Source organism: Semicossyphus pulcher, unplaced genomic scaffold (assembly GCF_022749685.1).
Source record: "Semicossyphus pulcher isolate SPU_LCO1_2020_fin unplaced genomic scaffold, fSemPul1.0.p SCAF_24, whole genome shotgun sequence".
Taxonomy (NCBI): Eukaryota; Metazoa; Chordata; class Actinopteri; order Labriformes; family Labridae; genus Semicossyphus; species Semicossyphus pulcher.
The window spans coordinates 5,963,358-5,987,923 of record NW_027211698.1 but is presented as its reverse complement, the minus strand read 5'-3'; the positions used below and the strand labels follow the sequence as shown (position 1 = coordinate 5,987,923).

General features: G+C 44.5%; 1 protein-coding gene across 1 annotated transcript in view; it reads right to left on the bottom strand.

Moving 5' to 3' along the window:
- The window catches only part of nlgn4xa (neuroligin 4 X-linked a), a 96,957-nt gene extending 72,937 nt beyond the window's left edge, over window positions 1–24,020 (bottom strand). Inside the window, exons 1-2 of the mRNA XM_069675059.1 lie at window positions 23,706–24,020; window positions 10,520–11,250 (exon numbers count right to left, since the gene is read on the bottom strand). Of these exons, the coding sequence (XP_069531160.1) occupies window positions 10,520–10,970 (451 nt within the window). The 5' untranslated portion in view covers window positions 10,971–11,250; window positions 23,706–24,020. The remainder of the gene's footprint in view (window positions 1–10,519; window positions 11,251–23,705) is intronic.
- Window positions 24,021–24,566: the final 546 nt, after the last annotated feature.

The following is a 24,566-nucleotide window of genomic DNA, read 5'->3' as shown; positions in this document are numbered from 1 at the left end:
CAAAATATGATGAAAAACAAGTCAGATTTTTGTATTTTTTTGTATTCATGACACAATTTCAACACTTTCATTATGTATACATATGTTTTTATTTATGTAATCTTTTAGCAAAGGTTGAACAGGTTCTAGAGATATAAAAAATGTCTAAATACTCAAAGAAACAACATCACAATAAGCAAAAAAACTAGGACATCCGAGATGCACCCTTCTTCACGCTTAACAAAAGATACCAAGTGTCTAATCGCTCACGTTTCTGAGCGCACCTGAATGCAGCATCCCCCCTGAAACAGGGCAGTGAGGGAGACATGCCCGGACTTGTTTACTGCGCCTACTACGGAGACATCAGTGATCGCAGGCTGACTCTTTTTATCGTGTGTGCGTCCATGAATATGTAAGTCAGTTTTGCTCTGATGTTTATGTTACTCTCTGTTAGCGTCGGCTTTAGCCGCGAGTGTATTTTCGGCGTGTTTAAAGTCGATAAAATAACGAGAATGTGAGCTAATTATTGAAAGCTGTTTAACTTCTCGTCATCGGCTCAAGTTTCTGAGACTTTTTAGTCTTTATTTGTATATTGTTGAGAAGTTTGTGCAGGCAGTGTGCGCACTCGTGCTGAGCTAATGTCGTAGCATTACGTTAAGCTTTTTTAGGGAATCATGGAGCATTTAGGCAGAATTAAAGCATTGTTTTTTTATGGGCGGAAAATATCGGCAAGCCATAATCCTGTTTTTCTCCGTCCTTATGACTCTCCCCCTCAAACCCCCTTTCAAAACAGGATGCTGAGCGAGAGAGCTCATTGAGATGTGCCCCAACTCTGACTTTCACCCTTGACTTCCTGGCTGCTCCAGCCACATCACGACACATTCAGCCCCAGTGTTTACCCCTCTCACTTCTATCGTTATCATCCGACAGACAGAACCTTTATCCAGTTGTTCTGAACTTTCTGAATAAACTACCATACCGATATAAAAGCAGTTTACAGAAGGAGCATGAAAAGTTTCTTGAGGAGAATAATCCGAGTCTGCAGAAGGATGCAGGAGAAGGTGAGACTGCTGCTGAAATCAATCACACTCCGAGTAATAAAGAGTCATATGCACGCTGTTAGAGATGATATATGAACGACGCGATCGATCAAGCTGCAGAAGAAGAGAAAGATTGTTTCATACTGACGGAAACAAACACACGGCTGAAGTAGAGTCCAAACTGTGCGCCATGCTGATCCGTACCTGTTGTTTTTCCAGCCGGATGCCAACCGCACGCTGCATGTCACAAGATTACACACTCCAAATGTCACACTCCTGTTTTATCATCGCCTCTGATGCAGGACGGAGAGACTTTACGACACAGACACCACTGACCCGGCCTGGAGTCCTTCTCCCTGCGCCTGAGCGTCTGTCATCACCTCCAGTGTCAGAAACAGACACAAGCAGAGTTTTAAAGGTGGCCTCAGACGGGCTGTAGTTTATTTATTATGCACGAATGTAGAGTCTGAACGAGTCACAAACGCTGGAAGGACATTTAAGCATTTGGTGACATTTTGTGCAGCGAGTCACAAGTTTGTTTTTCCCAGAAATGTGTGCTGTTTACCGTCATGCAATTAGCCTGCGAGCTGCTGAACTACAATATTAAGACCGCTTTTTAAACAAATTAAACTAAAGTCTTTCTATGACTTAATGCACAACAAAAATCTGCTTCAAGCAGGACGTCAACAACTCTCCCAAAGATGTGGCAATGCACGCTTTGAGAGCAACACAGGAGGTGCAGGACCCTCTCCATAATCTGGACCACAGCGGAGAGACGCAGCTTCAGGTTCCCGGACTTTACCTGAACACACCACACCTCCAGCACCACAAAGACAGCGACACAATGCAGTGCTGCAGGGTGATGTCTTTTTGAGGGCTAACCAGGAAGTTAGCATTAGCCTGCTTCCATCAGCAAACAGTCGACAGGATTTTTGCAGAAAATAAGCTCCATGGCAACAAAACTTGCACATTGTTTTTTCAGCTTTAACCTATCCTGATGTACAGTAATGCTTATCTAACGCTTAATGATGCCAAGCTTGTTGATTTCTATACAAAAAACATCTGCTAGTCCTCACCCAGTGCCCTGTGTCATCTCTCTGCTCCTGTTCTAGCTGCAGACGCACCAGCAGCTGCTGATTTAACACCTTTTTATTCTCACATTCTTTCACAGTTTAACTACAAAAATAGCTTTCTCACAGTAACAAATGAACAATGCTTATTTTAAATATAGTGTGGACTGAACACAGCACATCACACCTGTGAGATATCCACCATTTAGTCACAGGTTAAAACACAGAAACAGAGATTATGTCAAAATGATGAACATTAAACCGTCATTTCAAAGCCTGGGGGGCGGAGCCTAACGCTGCTGACAGGCAGACTCTCACATTAAGATGATTTATATTCTGATCGCCACTTAGAAGGGCCCGGAAGGAAGCTGTGAACACCCTGTTAGAGAGATCATCCAGGTACAATCCAAGAAAGAAGAAGGAGGAGAAGAAAAGGAAGGAGGAGGAGAAGTAAGAAGAGAGGAAGGTGAGGAAAAGGAAGAAGGAGGAGAAGAGTAAGGAGGAGATGGAGTAGGAGAAGAAGAAGAAGGGGGGGTAGGAATAAGGAGGAGGAAGAGGAGATGAAGGAGGATGAGATGGAGTAGGAGAAGAAGAAGAGGGAAATGGAGCAGGAGAAGAAGAGGGAGGAGATGGAGCATGAGAAGAAGAAGGAGAGGAAGTAGGAGAAGAAGAAGGAGGAGGAGGAATAAGTAGGAGGAGGAGGAGGTGAAGAAGAAGAGGGAATAGTTGAAGACAAAGGAGAAGAAGAAGGAGGAGGAGAACAAGATAAAGGATAAGGGAATAGGAGAAGAAGAATAAGGAAATGGAGCAGGAGAAGAAGAAGGAGGAGATGGAGCAGGAGAAGAAGAAGGAGAGGAAGTAGGAGAAGAAGAAGAGGGAATAGGAAAAGAAGAAGGAAAGGGAGAAGGAGGAGGAGGAATAAGTAGGAGGAGGAGGAGGTGAAGAAGAAGAGGGAATAGGAGAAGACGAAGAAGAAGAAGAAGAAGGAGGAGGAGAACAAGATAAAACATAAGGGAATAGGAGAAGAAGCAGCAGGAGGAGGAGATAAAGGATAAGGGAATAGGAGAAGAAGCAGCAGGAGGAGGAGACAAAGGATAAGGGAATAGGAGAAGAAGAATAAGGAGATGGAGCAGGAGAAGAAGAAGGAGAAAAAGATGTAGATGAAGGAGAAAAGGAAGAAAAAGAAGAGGAAGAAGGAGAAGAAGTTCATAGAAAGGTCACCTGTCATGGCTGCCGTCAGCTCGAGGCAGCACCTTTGTCTCCGTGGTGCTTTGAGTTTTACGAGGCCGTGTAAAGTTCACGTCACAAATGAATCCATTTTTAGAGACAAAAAGTGAAATCATTAAGCTGTCATTTTAACTTCGGACTGACGTCAATTTGAATGCATCAAACATTAGATAATGTTGATGTTTTTTACGTCTCTGTTTGGTTTTATTGAGACACTAAATGTTCCACACTAAATCTTATATTTACGAGTCAAATCATCGCAGTGTTACAGCAGTAAACATATTACAGATGTTAACTGACTGTGACCTAACAGAGAGGAGGCCACACACTGATTTCTCTTCTGAACGATGAACAGAACAGAATAAAAACAGAGCTGATTCTCCCCCTCAGAGCTGCAGGCCGGCCGTGGCTGAGCGTTGCACAGAGTCGAGCTTCAGGCTACACCAAGTAAAGTGGAAGTGCTGACTTTACACCCAACAAAATTACATAATCACTGGACGTGTTTGGCATCAAGATGCAAGTAAATAAAGTGGAGCCGCAGAGGCTGGGAAAATGCAGTCTTACAGCCATTTTCTCTCCGTGTTTACCTCATTTTATCTTCCCCTTATAAAGTGCTGCGCAGACTATTTTAATTTAAGGAGCCGTTTGCTGAGACGCTGCTCAGAAAGCTGAGGAATGGTTTTATTTTTTTAGCTCTGGGAGCTGGAATAAATCACGTCTGCTGCTGGAACATTAAGCCGGTGGCGGTGCCTGTGGAGGCCGTGAGAAGGGAACAGGCGGCTTTTATACGGTTTTACATTCAGACTGAGTGCTGGGCATTAAAACAGAACTAATGCAGGAGATGTTGACAATTAAAAAACAGAGACGAGGCGGCCGGGGTATTGTCTTCCTGTTTAAGAAACCCCCCCCATTCAACATCCAGCTGCATGCAACCAGACGCAGCCAGTCTGCAGAGGCTGATAAAGCAGCTTTACTGCTCTACACTGGCACTACCGGGGCTTTTATTTTGACAGGTTTTACATTTTGCCATGTCATAACATTGCTGAGTTACTATAGGACCCTGACTTTGATGCATCATAAAGCACCTCGTCTGCTCGGTTGATGCAGCAGAGAAGGCGATAACAACACAACGGTTTGAGCATGCTCAGTGAAGCCATGCATGGTGGATTTTCTCCTTCTGCCTCACATCTAATGACAAAGAAGAGGCGTCGCTTAGTCTGTCGACCCACTTGAGGTGCGGTAAAAGTGTAAATCCCTCCCTGATCCTCGTCTGGCAGGATGTTTGACATTACAGCGGGGTTCTGAAAAGGCCAACTGGAGGATATAAAGATGATGGGCAGCGAGCGGAGCCGTAACTCGGATAGACGTGTCACTCCCCGCAGAGTGCAGACTCTAGAGGCACATTATTATGATTCTTTCCTCCCACGCTCCGCACTCGTCTGTTTCCCTGCTGCCAATAATGGAAATAATGTGATTCAGGCCGTTATCTGCATCTACAATGCACTGTTTCATCAGGTTACTTTTGTGTCTTTACTGTGCAGCCAGACAGAAGAGGTGAAGACTTTATGGAGTGCGAGGAGAACTATCGAGACTGCATTAAAAAAAGGGTTGTGATAAAAAAATGTATTAATGCAAATCAAAATATGTAATAATAATGATAATAATATAAGTTTTGTTTGCAAATTTTGAAGTTTTGTTATAAATTTTGAAGTTTTGTTTTCAAATTTTGAAGTTTTGTTTATAAAATTTTAAGTTTTGTTTACAAATTTTAAAGTTTGTTTACAAATTCAAAATTTTGTTTGCAAATTTTAAAGTTTTGTTTGCAAATTTAAAGTTTTGTTTGCAAATTTCAAAGCTTTCGTGTTCGCATTTAAAAGTTGTTTGCAAATCCAAAAAATGTGTTTCTTGTTTAAAAAGTTGTTTGCAAGTGCAAAAGTTTTGTTTTGTTTGCAAATTTTAAAGATTTGTTTACAAATCTAGGTCGCTCCCACAAGATCAGTGACAAGAAATACTTTTAAATTTACAAATTTGCAAACAAAAATTGTGGATTCTAAAATAAAAGTTTCAGATTTAAAAGAAATATTAGATTTCTGATTTGTAAAAGCACATTATTTATTGCAGTTTAAGTGTTGAAACCTATTCTGTGTGATGAATCATGAAGACACCTTCAGAGTTACCTAATATGTTGGGTCCATTTACTCAGTGAGGAATGTCGAATAAAGCTCCACATTTTCTGTCTTCTGTCTTTGTTTGGGTGAAAACTTCTCATTTGTTGGATTGTGCACACAGTCTGATGGTTCAGCTCACCTCAAACACACACAGCGGCTCCCTCTGCTTTTAAAGCATCCATTAAACACAGCTCGGAGACTCCGAGCTGCCCGGACTAATGCAGGGCATCGTGTTTCACAATAACCGCGCAGAGGAAACCTTTCAAACCCTGTCGGATAAATGGATAAAGTCAACGTGGTCGTGCTGAACAGCAGGATACTTTGGAAGTTACTGGCATTATTTTGAAAGTCTAACGATACTTTCTGACGAAGCTCTGCACGTGCAAACCGAAGATACGGGCTGCTTTGATCATGATTTGAACTGTAGGGCCACCGTACATACTACAAAGATGGCCGACATGACAGCTCCCCAAAAGAGATCGCCCCCTGCTGACTGGCTGCAGTATAGGTCATAAAGCCCGCCTCCTCCATGTTAACAGATGGGATAACGAGAGGATGTGGAGACACGTCGTCCATCTTTCTCCAGTCATTGCTTGGGGCTCTTAACAGCCAATCACATCACTCCATCAGAGCTATCTCAAACCATTCATGTGCAAATTCTTCGACTGACAACAAATCACAGCTGTAACAAGACCCATACACTTAAAGAAGAAGAGACGCACTCAGAGAAACGGCAGGACCACTCTTCATCTTGAGCCAGGGACATAAAGCTACTTTCAGAGGAGATTTTTCAAATTAAAAGCCTTCCAATAAAGGGACAACACTCTGCACGTCATTTAGAAAGAGACCGACGCTGATTTCCAAAAGTATGCCCGGTTAAATATGTTGGTAGGATGCAGGTTGAGCTCATTTTTGCCTCCCTGAAATATTTAAAAACTCAAAGCACAAACAAAATACGTCCATATCTGGTTGATTACGCCAATATCTTGGAGACAAACACAGTGCACTTCCTGTAGCTTTTTCACAATAAAAGCCTCAGCAGTAACATCTCGGATCCGGCTGCGAATGTAAAAGCTCAAACAGGAAATGGAACTTTAAATCATAAAGATGCACATCAAAGAAGCAACAAGACTGAGACCGCCGGGCGCGATGCAGGGAGAGTGCACCGACCCAGCTCCAGGGATGAACGAGGTATTTCTGAGGCACACAAAAGGCATTATTATCCATACAGGAGCGCTCACCTCCTATCCGAGTACAATAACTTTTTTTTGTGAGACACTGACTGATTTGAGAAAAGCCCCCGACCGTGCACCGACACAGGATTGTGAGATTATCCCCCTCCTGCACTTTTTAATCCACCCTGCAGTGAGGAGCTCAGACTAAATTTAGCGCCGAGCTGTCAAAGATCTCAGACACACACGTTAATGTGTTTCACTTTCCTCCAGACGTCAGACCTCTCCGGGTTCTGTTCAACACACTCTTTACAGAACGCACTCTGACATGCAGCCCGAGCTGGGTGAAGAGCATCGCAGAACTTTACATCCTGTAACTTCTCTTCATTTAATCTTGCATCGCTCTCTTGTAGCACAAAGCCGCCCTGACAGGAGAGGATGCACGTCGAGGGAGCTTCCAAACATTTGATAATAAAGCTACTTCATCTGAATGAAAGGAGCTCCATCAGGCTAAAAATATGTTGTTAGTCATTGTTAATAGTTTTGCTTCCCATTTTGAAACAGAGGAACAAAATGTCTTTGGGGGAAATGTCGAAAATAGGTACAAACAGCCGAGCTGGCAGGCAGAGCTGTGAACAGGAGGGACGCCAGATAATTAAACGACAAACTAACACAAATGCACAAATAGAGAGATCAACCATTAAGCAACATTATCAACTAATATTGTGTCTGCCTCCTTTTTGCCACCAAAACAGCCCTGACCCGTCGAGCATGGGCTACACTAGACCTCTGAAGGTGTGCTGAGGTATCTGCACCAAGACGTCAGCAGCAGATCCTGTAAGTTGCGAGGTGGGGCCTCCAAGGATCGGACTTGTTTGTCCAGCACATCCTACAGATGCTCGATTGGATTCAGATCTGGGGAATCTGGAGGCCAGGTCAACACCTTGAACTTCCTCAAACCATTCCTGAATATTGTCTGCAGTGTGGCGGGCACATCATCCCGCCATTAGGGAATACTGTTCAGGTAGGTGGTACGTGTCAAAGTAACATCCACATGAACAGCAGGACCCAAGATTTCCCAAAGTATCACACTGCCTTCTTCCCATCCTGGTGCCATGTCGTCCCCAGGTAAGCGACGCGCACGCACCCGGCCATCCACATCATGTAAAACGTCCGTCGTCCAGCTCTGACGCTCACATGCCCATTGTAGGCGCGTTCAGCGGTGGACAGGGGTCGTAACAAACTGCGATGCTCTGTGTGTTCTGACACCTTTCTATCAGAACCAGCTTGAACTCTTTCAGCAGTTTGAGCTTCAGTAGCTCTTCTGTTGGATCAAACCACACGGGCCAGCCTTCGCTCCCCGCACATCCACGACCCTGTCGCAGGTTCACTGGTTTTCCTTCCTTGGACCTAATTTGGTCGGTCCTGACCCCTGCAGACCAGACTCTTGAAATCTCTGCTTGCCTGAACACATTTTGATCACCAGGACGCCTGGAGCTCCATTAATGCAAAAATAAACGATACATTTCTCTCTTCGGATTTGACTTTCCCTCAGAAGAACACAGGACATGCAATTTACAGAGCAGATTAATCAATTAACGATGAAGCATTTAACAGCTATAATTTAAAATAATTGGCTAATTAAAGACAGAAGGATTCAGTCTGTTCCTGCCACTCTCTTTGCATTGCTTTAGATGCTATAACAGGGCCCGTGCAGAACACCACCATGCAGCCGGAGTGAGATACACAGCTTATTTACATCTGCAGCCCGGGGCACGGAGAGAGAATATATGTATACAGTGTGCACATATGTATTCCGTTACCTCTAAGTGTCCATCTGCCACGGAGCAGCAGACTGCACATGGCAGCTTCATTATATTTGGCCTCCAGCTCCAGGAAACAACCAGCTCCGACTGCGCTCCGTGTTTACTGGAGAATACAGTTAAATAGTGGGCAGGACCTTTATTGACCCGACCAAGGCTTTATTAAATACCAGAGATGGGTCTGTGTTTCGAAGCTTCCCTGCTTTAACAGGGTTATTGTCACAGACAGAAACATTTAAATGTAAGAACACTTCCTACAACAGGCGAGAGACGCGATTTAAAGCTTTTATACGTTAAATTAAAGACTTTCTTGGGGGGTTAGGAAACTCAATTTTCCAGACTTATAAACGTCCCCATTTTTCCACAGCACTAATTCCATCAGCTCACTCCTCTAATGCTGCTGTCAGGCTCAAGAGAGCAGAGTCTTATCATGTTGTGATGCCAGAAGCAGAGGGGACTGGAAACAGCGAGGGGTTGTAAACATAACCTGCAGGAGGTAGCATGGCTAGCATGCTAACAGAGCCGTCCACGGATTTGTTAATGATACAGCAATTAATCAAACGTCTCACTGTCGTTAACCTTCGTTTAAAAGCAGACAAGCAGCATCCCTTCTCATCTCATTTTGGGGTCCAAACGACGAATAAGCCTGCAGCAGTGAAACAGGCTGTAATGGCTGCAACATAATCCTTGTTTTGTCCACTAAAAGTTCTTGTGGTTTCCACTGACAGGCTCAGATTGTTATTCTAAGCGTGTGACAACATTACAGAAAGGATCCCTACAGAGATAGACCTTTTTGTTAAAGAGGAAGATTAACCACAAACAGACGTTACATCGCTCTCTGCAAACACACCAGACTCCATTGAGAAAATCAGTCATTTTACCTCGAATAACATTGGAGTACCTGCTCTACATCTGCTTCAAATCTTTACTTTGTTTCTGACATTGTGTGGCTTTAATGTTTAGTTTGGATGCAACGCAATATTCGTGTAACACAAAATAACATAACCAAACCAACTGATTGAAGCAGCAGTAGAGCGGCAGCTCCTGTTTTCTGTGAGGTTAAAAGTACTGTTTTTGTCAATGAAGTCTGGTGTGTTTGAAAAGAGCAATGTAACGTAGAAGACAACATTACAGAAAGGATGCCTACAGAGATAGACCTTTTTGTTACAGAAGAAGGACGTTACATCGCTCTCTGCAAAGACACCAAACTCCACTGAAAAAAACAGCAATTTAACCCTGCAGAGGTCTACCTCTGCCTTGATTGACTTTTCAGTGTTAGGTTGGATATGGACACACAGCAGATGTGTCCCTCCCCGCTCCACATAGAAACAAATGCAATGCTGGGTTAAAAATCGGTCTCTCTTCTTCGCCTAAAGCTCCACGAGGAAAGAAAATTCACCGGCTCAGCCTCGTTCTTTGAAGAGCGAACACAGGAACACAGATTATATTAACTTTCTCTGAACTCCAAACAACCTGAATCAGACTTTGTTCCTGGCACTTGTGCAGAGGCAACATTGATTTCAAAGTTTTGCAAGACAAAAGGGGACTCAGGGAAACAAACTTGCTGTGGGAACGAGCCAGAATTTGGTAACGCTTTGATGCTTCGCCACAACGAGCTAATATGATAATGATTCTCCATGTTTGATTAATCTTTATCATTTATTTGGTACATTTGAGGACGGATGGCTCATTTCTCTATCAGGAGTTAAGCAATCGGTTGTAAAATACAATTTTGGTGATGATGTTTCACAATAAAAGACTGCTTGAGGACCTTATCCTTCCTGTTAGGCTTTTAATTTGAAACACAAAAAGGTAAGATTCACTGATGGTACCTTAACCACCTTTTCTAAGACTGGACTGGTGTTACCATCAAATGACAATAAAATTAGCGTACCAAAGCAAAAATCCGTCGTACCTTCAAGCATCATACTCCTTTCAAGACGATTGGCAAGTAAAAAGTAAGACACCATTCCTTTGAGCAGCCCAACCACACACAGGAAGGAGGTAGAGGACAGAAAGAAGGCATGTCAGTGGACTTACCGTCCTCCGTGGGGACGTAGATGTTCAGGTAGAGGCAGTCCTCGCTCTGCTCCTGCACGTAGGTAACCACTGTATCCAAGTTGGCGGTGAACCACACGGGCAGCATATCATTGAGTAAAAAGCGGTCCTCTAAGAACTGAGGACAAACCGGAGCAAACTGAGTAGCATTCCTGATTCCCGGCCAGGACATGGGTGGCTCCGGCGCCTGGAACCTCCGCTCCCCCGTCGGGGCGAGTGCATACGGGATCCCCAAATACTGCTCCACTGGTCCAAGGATCTCGTTGGGTAACGTAACCTTCACCCCGCGCAATTTCCCATAATTGGTGGTGACGACGGGATGCTGCTGCGCCTGAACAGCAGCAACAAAGATGGACGCCAGCCACATCCACAGCAGAAGGTTCGCCTTTGCCGTGGAGCGACACATCCATGAAGAGCCTCCGGGCGCTGACATGCTCCTACAGTGCTGAGCCTGAGCCTGGCAGGTCGTGGTTACGGTCCGCCCTCGGGTCCTCCTTGACGCCCCCCCCTGCCCCTCCACCCAGATACTTCCTGTTCCTCCTCAGGCTGCGAGCTGAACGAACGAACTCCAGCCGGACAAAGCAGCTTTCTCAGAGCTCCCCATGACGAGAGCCGGCGTGGAGATCTGCAGCCGCTGTACAACTCCCCCGAGCAGAACAGGAGAGAGCCTAGGACGCTCTGCGGTTACCTGGGTTCCAGCTTGATGGGAAATCCTGCAAGACAGAAAGATAAATGCTGTCACTCATTATGTTTAAGTATTCATCCATTTAGCAGATGTGCTGAAAGGTTTTCAGCCACAGACAATGTTGCAAACCAAGCAGGAAGTTAGAGAAATAAAACCAACGCAGAAGTCCCAAAAACTGCAGTTCCTCAAGTGTCCACTTGAGGCTGGCTCCTAAAGTGAGTCAGTCCCCATAGAGCTCCATGTTAAAACTTCACAGCAGAAATAAACACTGACCTGGAAAACAGGCAACCAATAATTTGAATTTTGTCGCATGTTGAGGTTATAAGAAGGCTTTAAATGATATCATGACAGCTCATTCTTCTCTGCACGGAAATTTCAGACATATTCAGACTCAGATATTAGATGTGTTGTCTTGGAGGCGTCTCATGGACATTTGTGTTAAACAAGAAGACATGCCAGTCATAAATTCAATAACCTGTTGCAGCTGTCGTCTCATTCCACTTCCCAATGTCTTAACGTCTTTAAAAAAAATTTTTTTAATTGTTTTGGTCGCAGAAAATCGCATTCCTGACTGCCGCTATAAAAAGTGTTGATTAATTACCCTCTCAGTCAAATAACAGCGACTGCCACTCAAAGTCAGGCCCAATCAATTATTAAATCTCACGCTGACCGGCGCTGACTCCTTTTTCTGATATCAAATATAAATGAAAAGGCTGCATGAATAAGTGAGAGGGATTCAGCTAATAGAGTCAAAGTACACGCCAATCTGTGCAAGCAACATTTTTTAAACTAAACAGTCTTTCAGCACGGATTAATGAAACAGAACAGATAGGATTCAAGATGGAACTGACTGAGGATCCATCACGCAGGCCTGTCAGCCTGCGCACATTTTTCATCCCAAGTGCGTCCACTTAAAGTTCTTTTTGTTTCCACTGACAGGCTCAGATTGTTGAGTGTGTGACAACATTACAAAAAGGATCCCTACAGAGATAGACCTTTTTGTTACAGAGGAAGATGATTTTTTTAACCACAAACAGACGTTACATCGCTCTCTGCAAACACACCAGACTCCATTGAGAAAATCAGCAATTTTACCTCAAAGGACACAGGAGTTACTGGGCTACCTCTGCCTTGATTGGTTAGTTTTTCTGTATTATTTTGTGACCTTGATGTTAAAGTGGTGAGTTTGGATCTAACACAATACTTGGGTAACACAGAAATACAAGATAATGAACCACCTGAGGCAGAAATAGAGCAGGAACTCCTGATACGTAAAATTAAGGTTTTTGTGAATGGCGTCTGGTGGCTTGGATTAGAGCCATACAACAGCTGTTTCTGGTTAAAAAAAAATCATCTTAATTCAGAGATAGACCTTTTTATTTAAGAGGAAGATGATTTTTTTTCAACCACAAACAGACGTTACATCGCTCTCTGCAAACACACCAGACTCCATTAAAAAAAAAACACGAATTTTACCTCACAGGACACAGGAGTTACTGGGCTACCTCTGCCTAGATTGGTCAGTTTTTCAGAGTTACTGTGTGACCTTGATGTTAAAGTTGGTAGTTTGGATCCAACACAATCATTGGGCAACACACAAATATAAGATAATGAACCACTTTAAAGAATTAAAGCAGGAACTCCTGATACGTAAAATTAACGTTTTTGTGAATGGAGTCTGGTGGCTTGGAGTAGAGCGATAAAACAGCTGTTTCTGGTTTAAAAAATCATCTTCCTCTTTCAAAGGGTGGTCGTTTGGAGGGTCTATATCATTGGCATATTTAGTGAAACATGCTACATGATATCACAACATTATAGTGCCGTGGTTAACGACGTCCCTGCACAGCAGGAAGGCTCTGGGATTGAACCCAGCAGCCGGCTGAGGTGTTTCTGTTTGAATAAACTTTCTGAAAACCGCAGCATGTCTCCAACCGTCTGTTTGTGTCCCGCAAGCACAGCTGTGTGTGTTTCTCTCTCTCGCCTCCTCCTCCTCCTCCTCTTCCTCTCCTTTCACACGAGTTTCTCTATGCTGGACCATCTGCCGTCCCGGGACCCCTCTCCTCCCTCTCCTGACTGACTGTGCCACATTCCAGATGTTTGGATCTGGATCTTCATCCTCCAGGAGATTCAGCGTCTCCTCTCGATCCTCTCTGTATTGTGTGTATTCGTCCTCGTTTCTCCCTCCCTTTGTGTGTTTGTTCTTCCCTCTTCTCTCGTGTGCTTGAGCCTCTTACATCCGTGTATTGTGTCCTTTCCAAGGTTTGCACGTGGAGAGGAGATTGCATGTATCAGATCCCCTTGACAGCACTTGGATCCATCCTCTAAAGAAGTCTAAAATCAATCTATCACGTTGTCATCCTGGCTGCCCATATTCTTAATATGTAGGTCATCCTGCACGCACATCTAGTGAACATCTGTCCGTCCTGGGGGAGGGATACTTCCACTGATGCTCTACCTGAAATTCTAACATGCTTTTACCATGTAAGGTGGGGAAGTAGTTTTTCCTTATCTTAATAAGGGTCTAAAAATTATGGGTAAAATATGGTGATCATCAGACAAAAATATTTCAAAGAAGAGAAGGCTATATTTTATATCATTGCTTCCCTCTCGGTGATACGCATACAACTGTTTCAGGATGGCAAAGTCCTTAACTTAAACCCCAAAAATTGTCATGTAAATTATTTTTATTACAGACGACACTGTTAGCATAGCATGAGTAACATTCACGTTAGCTAAACGCAGTTGGATTCAGTCGCTTAACGTGTTCATTTAAGCAGAATATGATGGATTTTTAAGCGGCTAAAACATCCATAAATCAATAAAAATTCCATGTGTGGATCTATCTACTAACTTAGAGCTCCATTTAAAACGCCATAAATAAGACTCAATCCAATATACACCTTCCTGCTGCCTCTATACTTACTTTAACGCCAAATATGGATTAATCCGCCACTGAAAATAGTCCCCCAAAAATGCCCATTTCCTCCTAAAAACTACAGCAGCCAGTAAAGCCCTTTGGAGCCGTACAAGTGTTGGAAAATCAAACAGTCACACAAACAAAATCAACAATTTGTTGATAGAAAAATCTGAATAAAGCCAGTCTCAACTTGTATTTGCAGAGTTAAATAACCGTCCAGGGTGCTTAAAGAGAGAAAAACACACTCTTCTAAATTGGATGAACAGGCAGATTTTTAGCTGCAGAAGTTTCCCATCCTGCCCTAAGGCTCCTCTCAGAGCAGGTGGCTGTGTTTCCAGGGTAAAAAATTGACAACTGGCAGAAATCGAGGGAAAAATGCCTCACAGTTTCTGCTCCGCTAACAAGGTTGTGGAGCCGGCAATGGGAAGAGAAGTATTTTTTTTCCACGACAGTAAACAAGCCCTTAAAAATATTTCCAGGCTCTAAATCTCGTCGCTGAATCACCCAGAAAAATGTCCGTTTAACTGTCTTCCTAAACACTTCTCCTAGGGAGAGAGGCTGTGCGGCCTGCTGCATGCGTTTATATAATTAAGAATAAAATATTTTTAAGGGAGTTTAAAAACAGCACGAGGCAGATCCTGGTTATCAGCCGGGACACATGGCCGCGTGCCAGGTTGGTATTCGGCTCGTAGCACATGTGGTCGACTACAGAGTGCTCACCTTTCACTGTGAAGCTGCAGAGTTTCAATGTTGCTGCAGGTCAAAATACTAAAATCTATACTGGAGCTGATGTTTCCTGCTCTCAGTTTACACGACAACACAAACATACAGATTCTCTTAACTCTTTATCCTGAATCTCTGCATGAAAGACGTGATACACAACAGCCGTGCTCCCCTCAGGCTGAACTTTACCGTCTCTATTCAACCCTTAACTTTTCATCTGACGACATTTTTGGTTCAGTTTTTCATAGAGGAAATATTTAACTTGCACAGAGCAAGTTAGCATATCAATAGCTTTATCAGAACAGCTGGAGAGACCTGACCCGCCGAGGCATGGACTCCACTAGACCTCTGAAGGTGTGCTGAGGTATCTGGCAACGACACGGTAAACTCCCTCACATCCTCACACTCGCCCATTTTTCCTGCTTCCAACACCAAATTCAAGGACTAATTGTTCACTTGCTGCCTCGCATATCCCGCCCGCTGACGGGGGCATCTTCCGATACAGAGGATTCAGAACAGACAAAAAACCTTCTGGCTTGGCACCAAGTGTTGTCGGACATCCTGGTATTTTTAGCACTCTGCATTAAACACACATAAATTTGGACCTACTTAATCCTCTCTGTCAAACTAAGTAGTGTGGAAGTACGGGGACTGGAACGCAGCCATGGTTTTAGCGGTTAGCAGGAGTTGTGCTCCTCACGTTTCCCTGACGGCATCACCAGATCGAAGACAAACTGCCGCCATGTAAGGATGATGTAAACGTCACACATGAGCTCAATTTGTTAGCGAGTAATTCTGTTATGTCGCTAAGAAGACCTCAAACTGTTGTTGAGCAAGCAACGCATGGACGTCAGACTTTAGACACACACACACCGTGTCTGTGTGTGTGTGCATGTTTTATTCAAAGTTTCTCAGCGAACTGTTGAGAGAAAATCTAATCTTCTGCAGCCTGATGTAATATGAGACGTCCTTGATCCATGCAGCGTGTGTAGATAGTGATATAAACACGAGCGAGGCGTCCAGCGAGGAGAGAGGTCAAAGTCATTATTCCATTAGGATCCAGGCGAGTGTTAGTCACTGAGGAGGCGGGAAAATATGCTGCTGGTGATCGAGAGGAACGTCCACATAATCTGTCCTCATGAATTTGACTTGATTTGTGACCGTTAGCAGGAAATTAAAACATCCTCTTGGTGAATTCTGGACTCTGATTGGCTGCAGGGTGTCTGTTATTTTCTGACAATGAACACCTTATAAGTAGTCCCAGTGAAAACGACTTCTTGTGTCATGTGACGTGTGTTACCTGTACGGTATGTCATCTGCCATTTCCAACGCTGTTCAAGCGTATGGTTAATCAGCTCGGTGACGGTAACTTTTTGAAACAAAACCTCACCGCATCCTACTTCCTGTCGACACATGCAACAAAGTCAACACTCGGACCGTTTATTCAGCAACAGCTTTAACCGGCACCAGGACGAGGTAATCCTCTCGCTTATAACGCCTCGATCCCTCAGGATCCGTGTCTGGCGCGTTACGTCTGCGTCGCGGTTCTGGTTCGTCTTGCCCAAAGGAAGCGTGTCTGTTCTGCAGACAATAGCCCAAGCAGCTGGATTGCTGGACAATTGCGAAATCGCGCGATAACATCAATGTGAAACAGAGCAACACACAAAGAAGTTCAGTTTGCACCTCTGAGGTTGATTATCTGCTCATTTGGATATCATTCCATGATTTTAGTGCTTCTACCATGGCTGAGTACACTACTTTATAAAAAGGTTTCAAAGTGTTGTTATGAAAATGGAAAAAAAAAGTCTGTACCGGTCTGTACATGGTGTTTTATGTTGTGTTGTGCGTGTGCTGTGGAATCACAAGCATTGACTTGAATGAGAGCGATCGATCGGGCCTCGATCATCCCGCAGACATGATTTGTGACGGCGGCAGCATCGCGTGCATGTTTACAGTTTACAGGCAGGTGACACACAGACTCGGTTCACTCTGTGCTCTCAATAAAGTAGCAGCTTGACGTGTTTCACTTAATTCTCTTCAATATCGCACGTCCTGCGATGTGACCATTGCAAATGCGCTAGCTTACAATTTGCTTTCTAACGTTATGCTAACAGAGGGTTCTATGAGCCAAGTGGAATCTGAGCTATTTACTGGAGGAGAGAACGAGTCCGTTGCACTTGCACGAGTTTCAGCTTATAAAAAACTTGGATTGCAAAATGCGTGAAAACGTCAAAAAAGTTTACTCCTTTTGAAAACCTTGAGAGAGTCCTCGTTAAAGGTGTCCCCAGGCTGCATGTCCTCCGTTAATTCCTCATAATGGACACCTCATCAGGCTTTATCCCCTGTAATATGACCTTTTGTTTTAGTGACAGTCGATGCTTCCAGACCCCAGAGGACCTCCCTCACATTAAACAGTAAATGAATGTTGTGATGTAGAAGCTCAGACCACTGAGTGAGTCCACCACGTCACAGCCCGTCGCTCTGTTAACGGAACGGCTCCTCAGAGTGACATCAGCTCCGGGACACGCTCGTTCATGTATTGATTAAGCTGACTGTGGAGTAATACCACAGCGTGGACGGACGTGAACTGCTGACATTTAAACGACTATTTCATTCATTTCTCTCACAAAACTGCCGTAAGAGGAGCCTTGACTGCAGGATATTTACGTTTATGCACGTGGGAGGAAGGAGTAACAGCTTCCAATTTATTTGCAGATACAAGAGATTACATTTGACGAAAGTTAAAAGGCAAAGGGAGCTATTTTAAAACAAAAATCCTACTTAATTTGAGCCTGCAACGAGAATTTATGTTTGAGGACGAACCAAAAAAACATCTTGATTTAACCCCAAAGCTGGAGGAAGACTCACGGCCCTGTGCTGCCACACAAAAGGTCATTTTATAGAAGCTGATTTGGCACTACACGATACACAGCTCTTACTTTAAGCGCCCTCTACGTCAGTGATGTACAGAATGGACAGACACACGTTTAATTTAATTATCAGACTAATTGCTGGGAGGATCTGCAGCCTTTCGCTCCCCTGAGGGTCCGGGGGCAGTTGCCCACTTTGGCCAGTTGGTCACCGAGCCTCGCTGCCAACAATATAATTATTATAAGGGAGAAATAATAAATCCTTTATATATTTATTTTCTAGCCCACAAGTTAAATATAATGTTTGTACGAAAACCGAATCAGGCCTCTGGTTTTGGTCTTTTAATGCGGTTTGTTGACAATAAGGAAACAGCAGAATTAAATCCTGTTTATCCTCCAATAGAAGAACGTAAACTCGCCTGAGGTTTCACCAGCTTTCAACTATTGTGGAACTACAATAAACTCTCATTAACAGTGTCTCTGCTCGGCGTTATTACCACCAACAACAGGAAATAATAAACCTTCATATTTACCCCACAGCTTCTCCTCTGTGCTCGGATATTCTGCACATTTGCATATTAATAAAGAAAACAGATTTTCTTGAGAGTAGTTTAACTCCTGAAGGGTTTGAGCTCAAATTAATAACACAAGTGTAAAAACATAAGCATATTAAAGGATAACACAGGCACCTTTTTTTTATTTTTTTATACATGTGGTGGTGTGTAAATGACTAATAGATACAAAAGGGTTCAAACCCCCAAAACAGGCTGTAATGGCTGCAACATAATCCCTGATGGATCAAAGGTCGTCCACTAAAAGTTCTTGTTGTTTCCACTGACAGGCTCAGATTGTTATTCTAAGTGTGTGACAACATTACAGAAAGGATCCCTACAGAGATAGACCTTTTTGTTACAGAGGAAGATGATTTTTTAACCACAAACAGACGTTACATCGCTCTCTGCAAACACACCAGACTCCATTCACAAAACCACTCATTTTACCTCATAGGACACAGGAGTTACTGGTCTAACTGCTGCCTCAAATTGGCAGTTTGTTGTGACTTTGGTGTTTAAAACGGTTAGTTTGGATCCACCTCAATATTTGTGGAACACACTATGACAAGAAAAAAACCAACAGATCAAGGCAGCAGTAAAGCAGCAATTTTACGAGGCAGAAATGTAAAAATTCCGTTTTTTGTGAATGGAGTCTGGTGTGTTTGCAGAGAGCGATGTAACGTCTGTTTGTGGTTTTAAAAAAATCATCTTCCTCTGTAACAAAAAGGTCTATCTCTGTAGGGATCCTTTCTGTAATGTTGTCACACACTTAGAATAACAATCTGAGCCTGTCAGTGGAAACAACAAGAACTTTTAGTGGACATATTAAGGATTATGTTGCAGCCGTTACAGCCTGTTTCACTGCTGCAGGCTGAACACATCTACTGGAGTGATTTTGTCCCTTTTAGTCATCAAGGCGCTGGTATTAAAAAAATACCACACTACAGCTTGTGCTTTTTATTAATGCTATAGCTCTGCTTCCATTTCCTGTATCATGTATATAATGGAGGGTACTTTGCAGCCTCTTCAGTGTATATTGCCGTAATCACATCGTTCTGTTTGGTGTGTGAGTGCAGACACAGGCTGTTCATCACCAGCTGTTTGCCTACATGAGCGGTTATATGATGATGAAATTTACCACTATATGAAGAATATCAGCGTGTGTGTGTGCGCGCAGCAGAGACACGGTCAGACGGCGTCAGGGCTGAATGCAGCGCCGCTCTGCACAGGTTGAATTGTCGCTCATTGTTCCCGGCGGTTGTGCGTTTGTAATAATGTGGTGTTTTATGATAAAGTGTCCTTCAGGCGGCGCGGGGTGAAAGCGGAGCGCGCGCCGAGCCTCTCCTTGGCAGAAGCACACGGGAGATTGCAAACACTGTTCTCACTCTTAATGATGGACGGAGATAAGTCTTATGAATATCAATGAAGGCAGATGCTGTCATTTGCATTTCAATCATAATGAAATGATCGTGTCAGAGGCGCCCTGTCCTCATGACAATCACAGACCGCCGCAGCTGATAATTATCTTCATATACACACTGTATACAGTTTATTATACATGTATAAGGATGCGGATTATACAGCAGGATAGGAAAGCGTCTGAAGCATCATGATGAGATTAACCGCAGGGCCGTGAAACTTTGTTTACCTGCATCTTTATAGAGGAAAATATTCTGTGTCTGCAGCAGCCAGAGCTAACTTCATTTACAATCCTGCAGGAGCTGAAACCTGCAAATAAAATGCACTGCTTTCTTAATAAATGTCCATGAACCACGCAGCTCTGCACAGCATGAGGCTTCGCACCATTTTGCAACCTTTACTGTTGACTTCTCTCGCTCGTTTAAGCTCCTTTCACACGTTGCTCTGCGCGCCTGAAAATGTCCCCACAGTGTCCGCCTGAACGCAAACAACCCTGACGTTCTCCTGCAGCCTCCTCGTGAAATGTCTGCAAGAAGTCGCAGCACGCAGCAGGTAATAGTCGATCGGGCGGGTTGGTGACGTTTATATCATGCGCCCGGTGTGAGCCAGAAGAGCAGCAGGATGATTAAAAGCATCCGAGGCTGAAGAAGAAGGATCGTTTACTCTGGAGATATGAAGAAGATTATAGGTCGCTGAGCACGGCCTCTCAGAGCAGGCAGAAATACTTTTACCATTAAACAATTACACTTCATTACAAGCTCAGCCTGACCTTTAGAAACACACATGTACATTATCTGTAGCTGAATATCCTTTACAAGCTTGGATAAGAGACACTCATCACTCTCTATAAGCTGCCCACATGAAGTTGGACGTCACTGGGCCGCCTTGTTTCCTCTACCAGGCTGATGATGTCTCCAAGAATGACACTTCACACCTTCCTCCCACCGACAGCTGCATTTGAACACATTTTTAACCTTAGCATGAGACAGATATTTTGTCATAGCTGCTGTAGCGGAGGCTCGGAGCTGAAAGTTTCCACATCATTCAAGGAAATATGTTTTTATTCCTGTAAGTCGAGCGTCTTTCCTTCTTCTGGCACACAAAGATGACCTCCGGTTCTTAATCCGGACAACAAACTCTGATTTACTTTATTGTTTTTGCAACCAATGAACACCAGAAGAGATTGAAGCACAGCTACATCGAACTCCTGCTTTGGTCTGAGCCAAACAGCTAACATGAATAGCTACGATCTGACTGGTGAGTATCTAAAAGCTCAAATTAAACCCCTAGGTTGGGTTAGAAAATATCAGTGCATTCAACAACTCTCCAAAAAACCAAAACCAGTTTGTGTCTCGACAAGGAGGCGAAGTCACCAATGGGCCACGTTTGCACCGAGCTACGTCCAAACTTCTTACACCTTGCATCCAGGCGACTCTTCGGCTTTAGAGACACTTTTAGAAACAGTGACACGTGAATCTTTTCCAAAGTAAACCAATCAGCAGTCTTGATTAGCAGCAGTCAATTTATCATGAATCAATAATTAAAGGCTCTGCTGACCTTGTTGTCTATGCTAGCTGCTGCTGTGCATTTATAATGCTACTACTGACTGCATGTGCAAGAGAGGAGGTAATATTCCAGCATTATCGGCCCTACGTGGAAAGCTGCTGTTCACACCAGCCCGCACACGCCCAGTGTGCACAGATCGTCACGCGATGTGTGTTTGGAGATCGTTTCTGTGTAAAGAAGCAAAGTTTTAAATGAGAATGCAGTCGTGTAAAAGTCCTACAACATGGAGGGAAACCACCTGAAGCTGTTCGCCTGCAGCTGCTTAGTTATTTCGCCTCCCTGAAGTGGTGGCAGTAGTTCATATCTGCCCCTGAGAGCGTGCAAACCAGGCACACTCACATGGTGTAAGCCCTAGCCTTGGCCTTAGCATGAATGCTAATGCTAACAATGTGCTAACTACGCAAGTGCATCAGTTACTAAAAAAGTATCTTCAAAATAAAACAAAGGGATTGAAGATTAACACACACACACACATGAACAGAGGAATGATGGAGTAATGAGTGTGTTTGATTGACAGACGACAGGAAGTCCATCATGGCAAGCAGTAGATGTTACACAACTCGTGCTGCGTCTACCTGTGAGTCATGTGTGTGTGTGTGTGTGTGACTGATCAGCAAGCAGCTGCCTGCTCAGCATCCCCATGTCAGCCCGACCTGTCAGATAAATATGTTAATGAAGCACATGATGGCGGCCTGCAGCGGGAGTGATGTCATCATGCGAGGCACAGTGAGGCTGCTAAATGTGGACAAAGTAGTTTCGCAAATTCTAAAAAGGTTTGAACAAAAAGAAAAAAAGACTCAAGGTAACGTGTCGTGTTTCAGAGCGCCGCAGCTCGGCGTTCAGTCGCTCCGAGAGGAGAATAAAACCAATTTCCTGCCTCCGTCCCCCCGACGTGTTTTCCTCCAGAATCCTGATTTGGAAACGTGCAGGGCGAGTGGATTACGGCGCTTTCACGCGATGTGTTTGACTTTTCATTTCTCTCTGACCTGGATGTGTCCGAGCAAAACCTCAGGAGGGAGGACGGTGATTGAAAGAGGATTCTTTTTTACAATCACGTGCAGATTAATAAAAGTTGCACATGTTTCTGTCACACAACAACTCTCCTGCAGTCACACTGGGCTGCGTTCTACACCTGCATGGCCATTTTTTGTCCCCCTCTGTGGTAAGATGGCGAAGGAAGGCTGCCTTCCCTTCCCAGAAGAAGAACGCAGCCGAGCCGAGGAGGAGATTAAACTTTTTAAGAATAAAATCCCTTCAGAGACGCGTTTGTTATCACGTATTAATCCTTTTACATCAGCAGACCTGAGCAGGTTTGAAATGCAAATAAGATTTCATCAACACCTTTTCAGACACGCACACACACACGCAGCTCTCCTGCAAAGATCGACACATTCTTCTGCTCCCTCCTGCACAAAGCTTTTTCTCCTCTTGTCCACTCTGAATGTGATCATTTCACGTTGGAGCAGGTGTGTGCACAACAACACGCACACGCAAGGTCATCCCGTGTTAGAGCAGCAGCCTGTGGGAAGCTGCAGCTCCTCTGCAGAGGGAGTGTGAATGCCACCCAGTGTGAATACAAGCTGAAAATCACAGCATTAGCAGCGGTGTAGCTGTAAAAATTCATGCAAGGAACAAACCCCACTCAACCCCCCACCCCACCCACCCACCACCTCTTCTCTCCCTTTCCCTGAAAACACACATCCAGATATCCACACCACCATCTTGTGGCTGCTCGGATAGACACGCGCGCAGAGAGAGAGGACCTTCTGCTGGAGATGCCCGGAGATGTCTCTCTGCTGCAGCTCGTTCACGCACACACACACACACACACACTAACACACTAACACACACACAAGAGTTGTGCACAAACGCAGGTGTGAAATGGGCTTTAAACGCTTTGCAATGTTCGTGCTGTCCGTCCTGTCGCATTAAAGTTCACCGAGCTGTTGCGCCGAGTTTGGTGAAAACACCGTCACAGCCTGCGCAGGAACACCGCTCCAACACTGATTCACGCCAAAAATAATGCGTGCTTTCTCATGTGGCCGCTTCCAATAAGGGTAATCAATGCTGGCTGTGATGGGCGCAGCCTTTCATCATTCATCCTGTCATCATTTAGGCTGCAAATGAACAAGTGGAGTCGGATGAAAGTGCGCAAGAATGAGCCTCTGCTGCTGCTGCGGGGATGTTGGATTAAAAAAACCCCTACATATTACAGCTTTAAAAAAACAAACAATGGAATATCTTAATGAGGAAAAGATGATTCAGTTATGGTAAACATTAAATGCTTCAGCATCAGATTCACGCGTCAGGACAAGCCGCCAGAGGAGGACGGAGGAGGGGGTCAGCGCAGGAAAACGCACAGAAAATTCAGCCGCTCGTCTATAAATTTCAGTCCGTTTTCCTGCTGGAGGAAAAAAGCGGACAGCTCACTCACCTCAGCCCGGATCTGCACCGCCTCACTCCCCCGTGTGAGTCCCGACTTCACGCAAAAAACAGCCCACATAGGAAAAAAAACAGAATAAAGTCCACGTCCAGCCTGCTGCGCCGCAAATCCAAAGTCAGACGCGCAGCAGTCCCGATGCACTGAAGGCAGCCCAACTATACGTCCTGTGTGCGTGTGTGTGCGTGCGTGTGTGCGTGCGTGAGTGTGTGCGTGTGTGTGTGTGGTGCGGGAGAATAGAGATGCGGCTTTATCAGCGCAGAAGATGTTTCAATGAGTCACTGCAGAGGCGACGGGAGCGCTGCTGAATCTAATTGCTCTCATAGAGAGAGTGTATTCCGAGGACAAGATTAGTGAGAGAGAAACCAGGTCTCTCTCTCTCTCTCCCTCTCTCTCTCCCTCTCTCTCTCTCTCTCTATTGGACTACACTGCCTGAAATTTACTAAGCCTGCAGCCAATGGATTGCCGCATTCTCTCCATCACCCTTAACCAGCCGCTGTGTTGTGGCAGCACTGGCATGGCGCGTGCAACATGGCACCGGCTGCTCCTCAGACCGGGATCCGGGATCTCCCGGGGCTCCTCCTCAGAGCCAAGCGTGAGAAACACTTTATATCACCAGGATGATGCAAGAAAAACTTCTATTCCAACATCTATTTCTGGTTCGAACGCCCGAGGATGAGGAAGAACTCATGTCATGAGAAGATGTGTCCGGAGAGCTTCAGCCAGGGCCGGATGGACCCTGCAGGGCCCCCCAGGGCAGAGACGGCTGAGGGCCCCAGAATCCCCATCACTCCAGCCCTGGCCTTTTGTAAAATATTATCACTTCACATAACTGACATATAAAATAATTGGTGA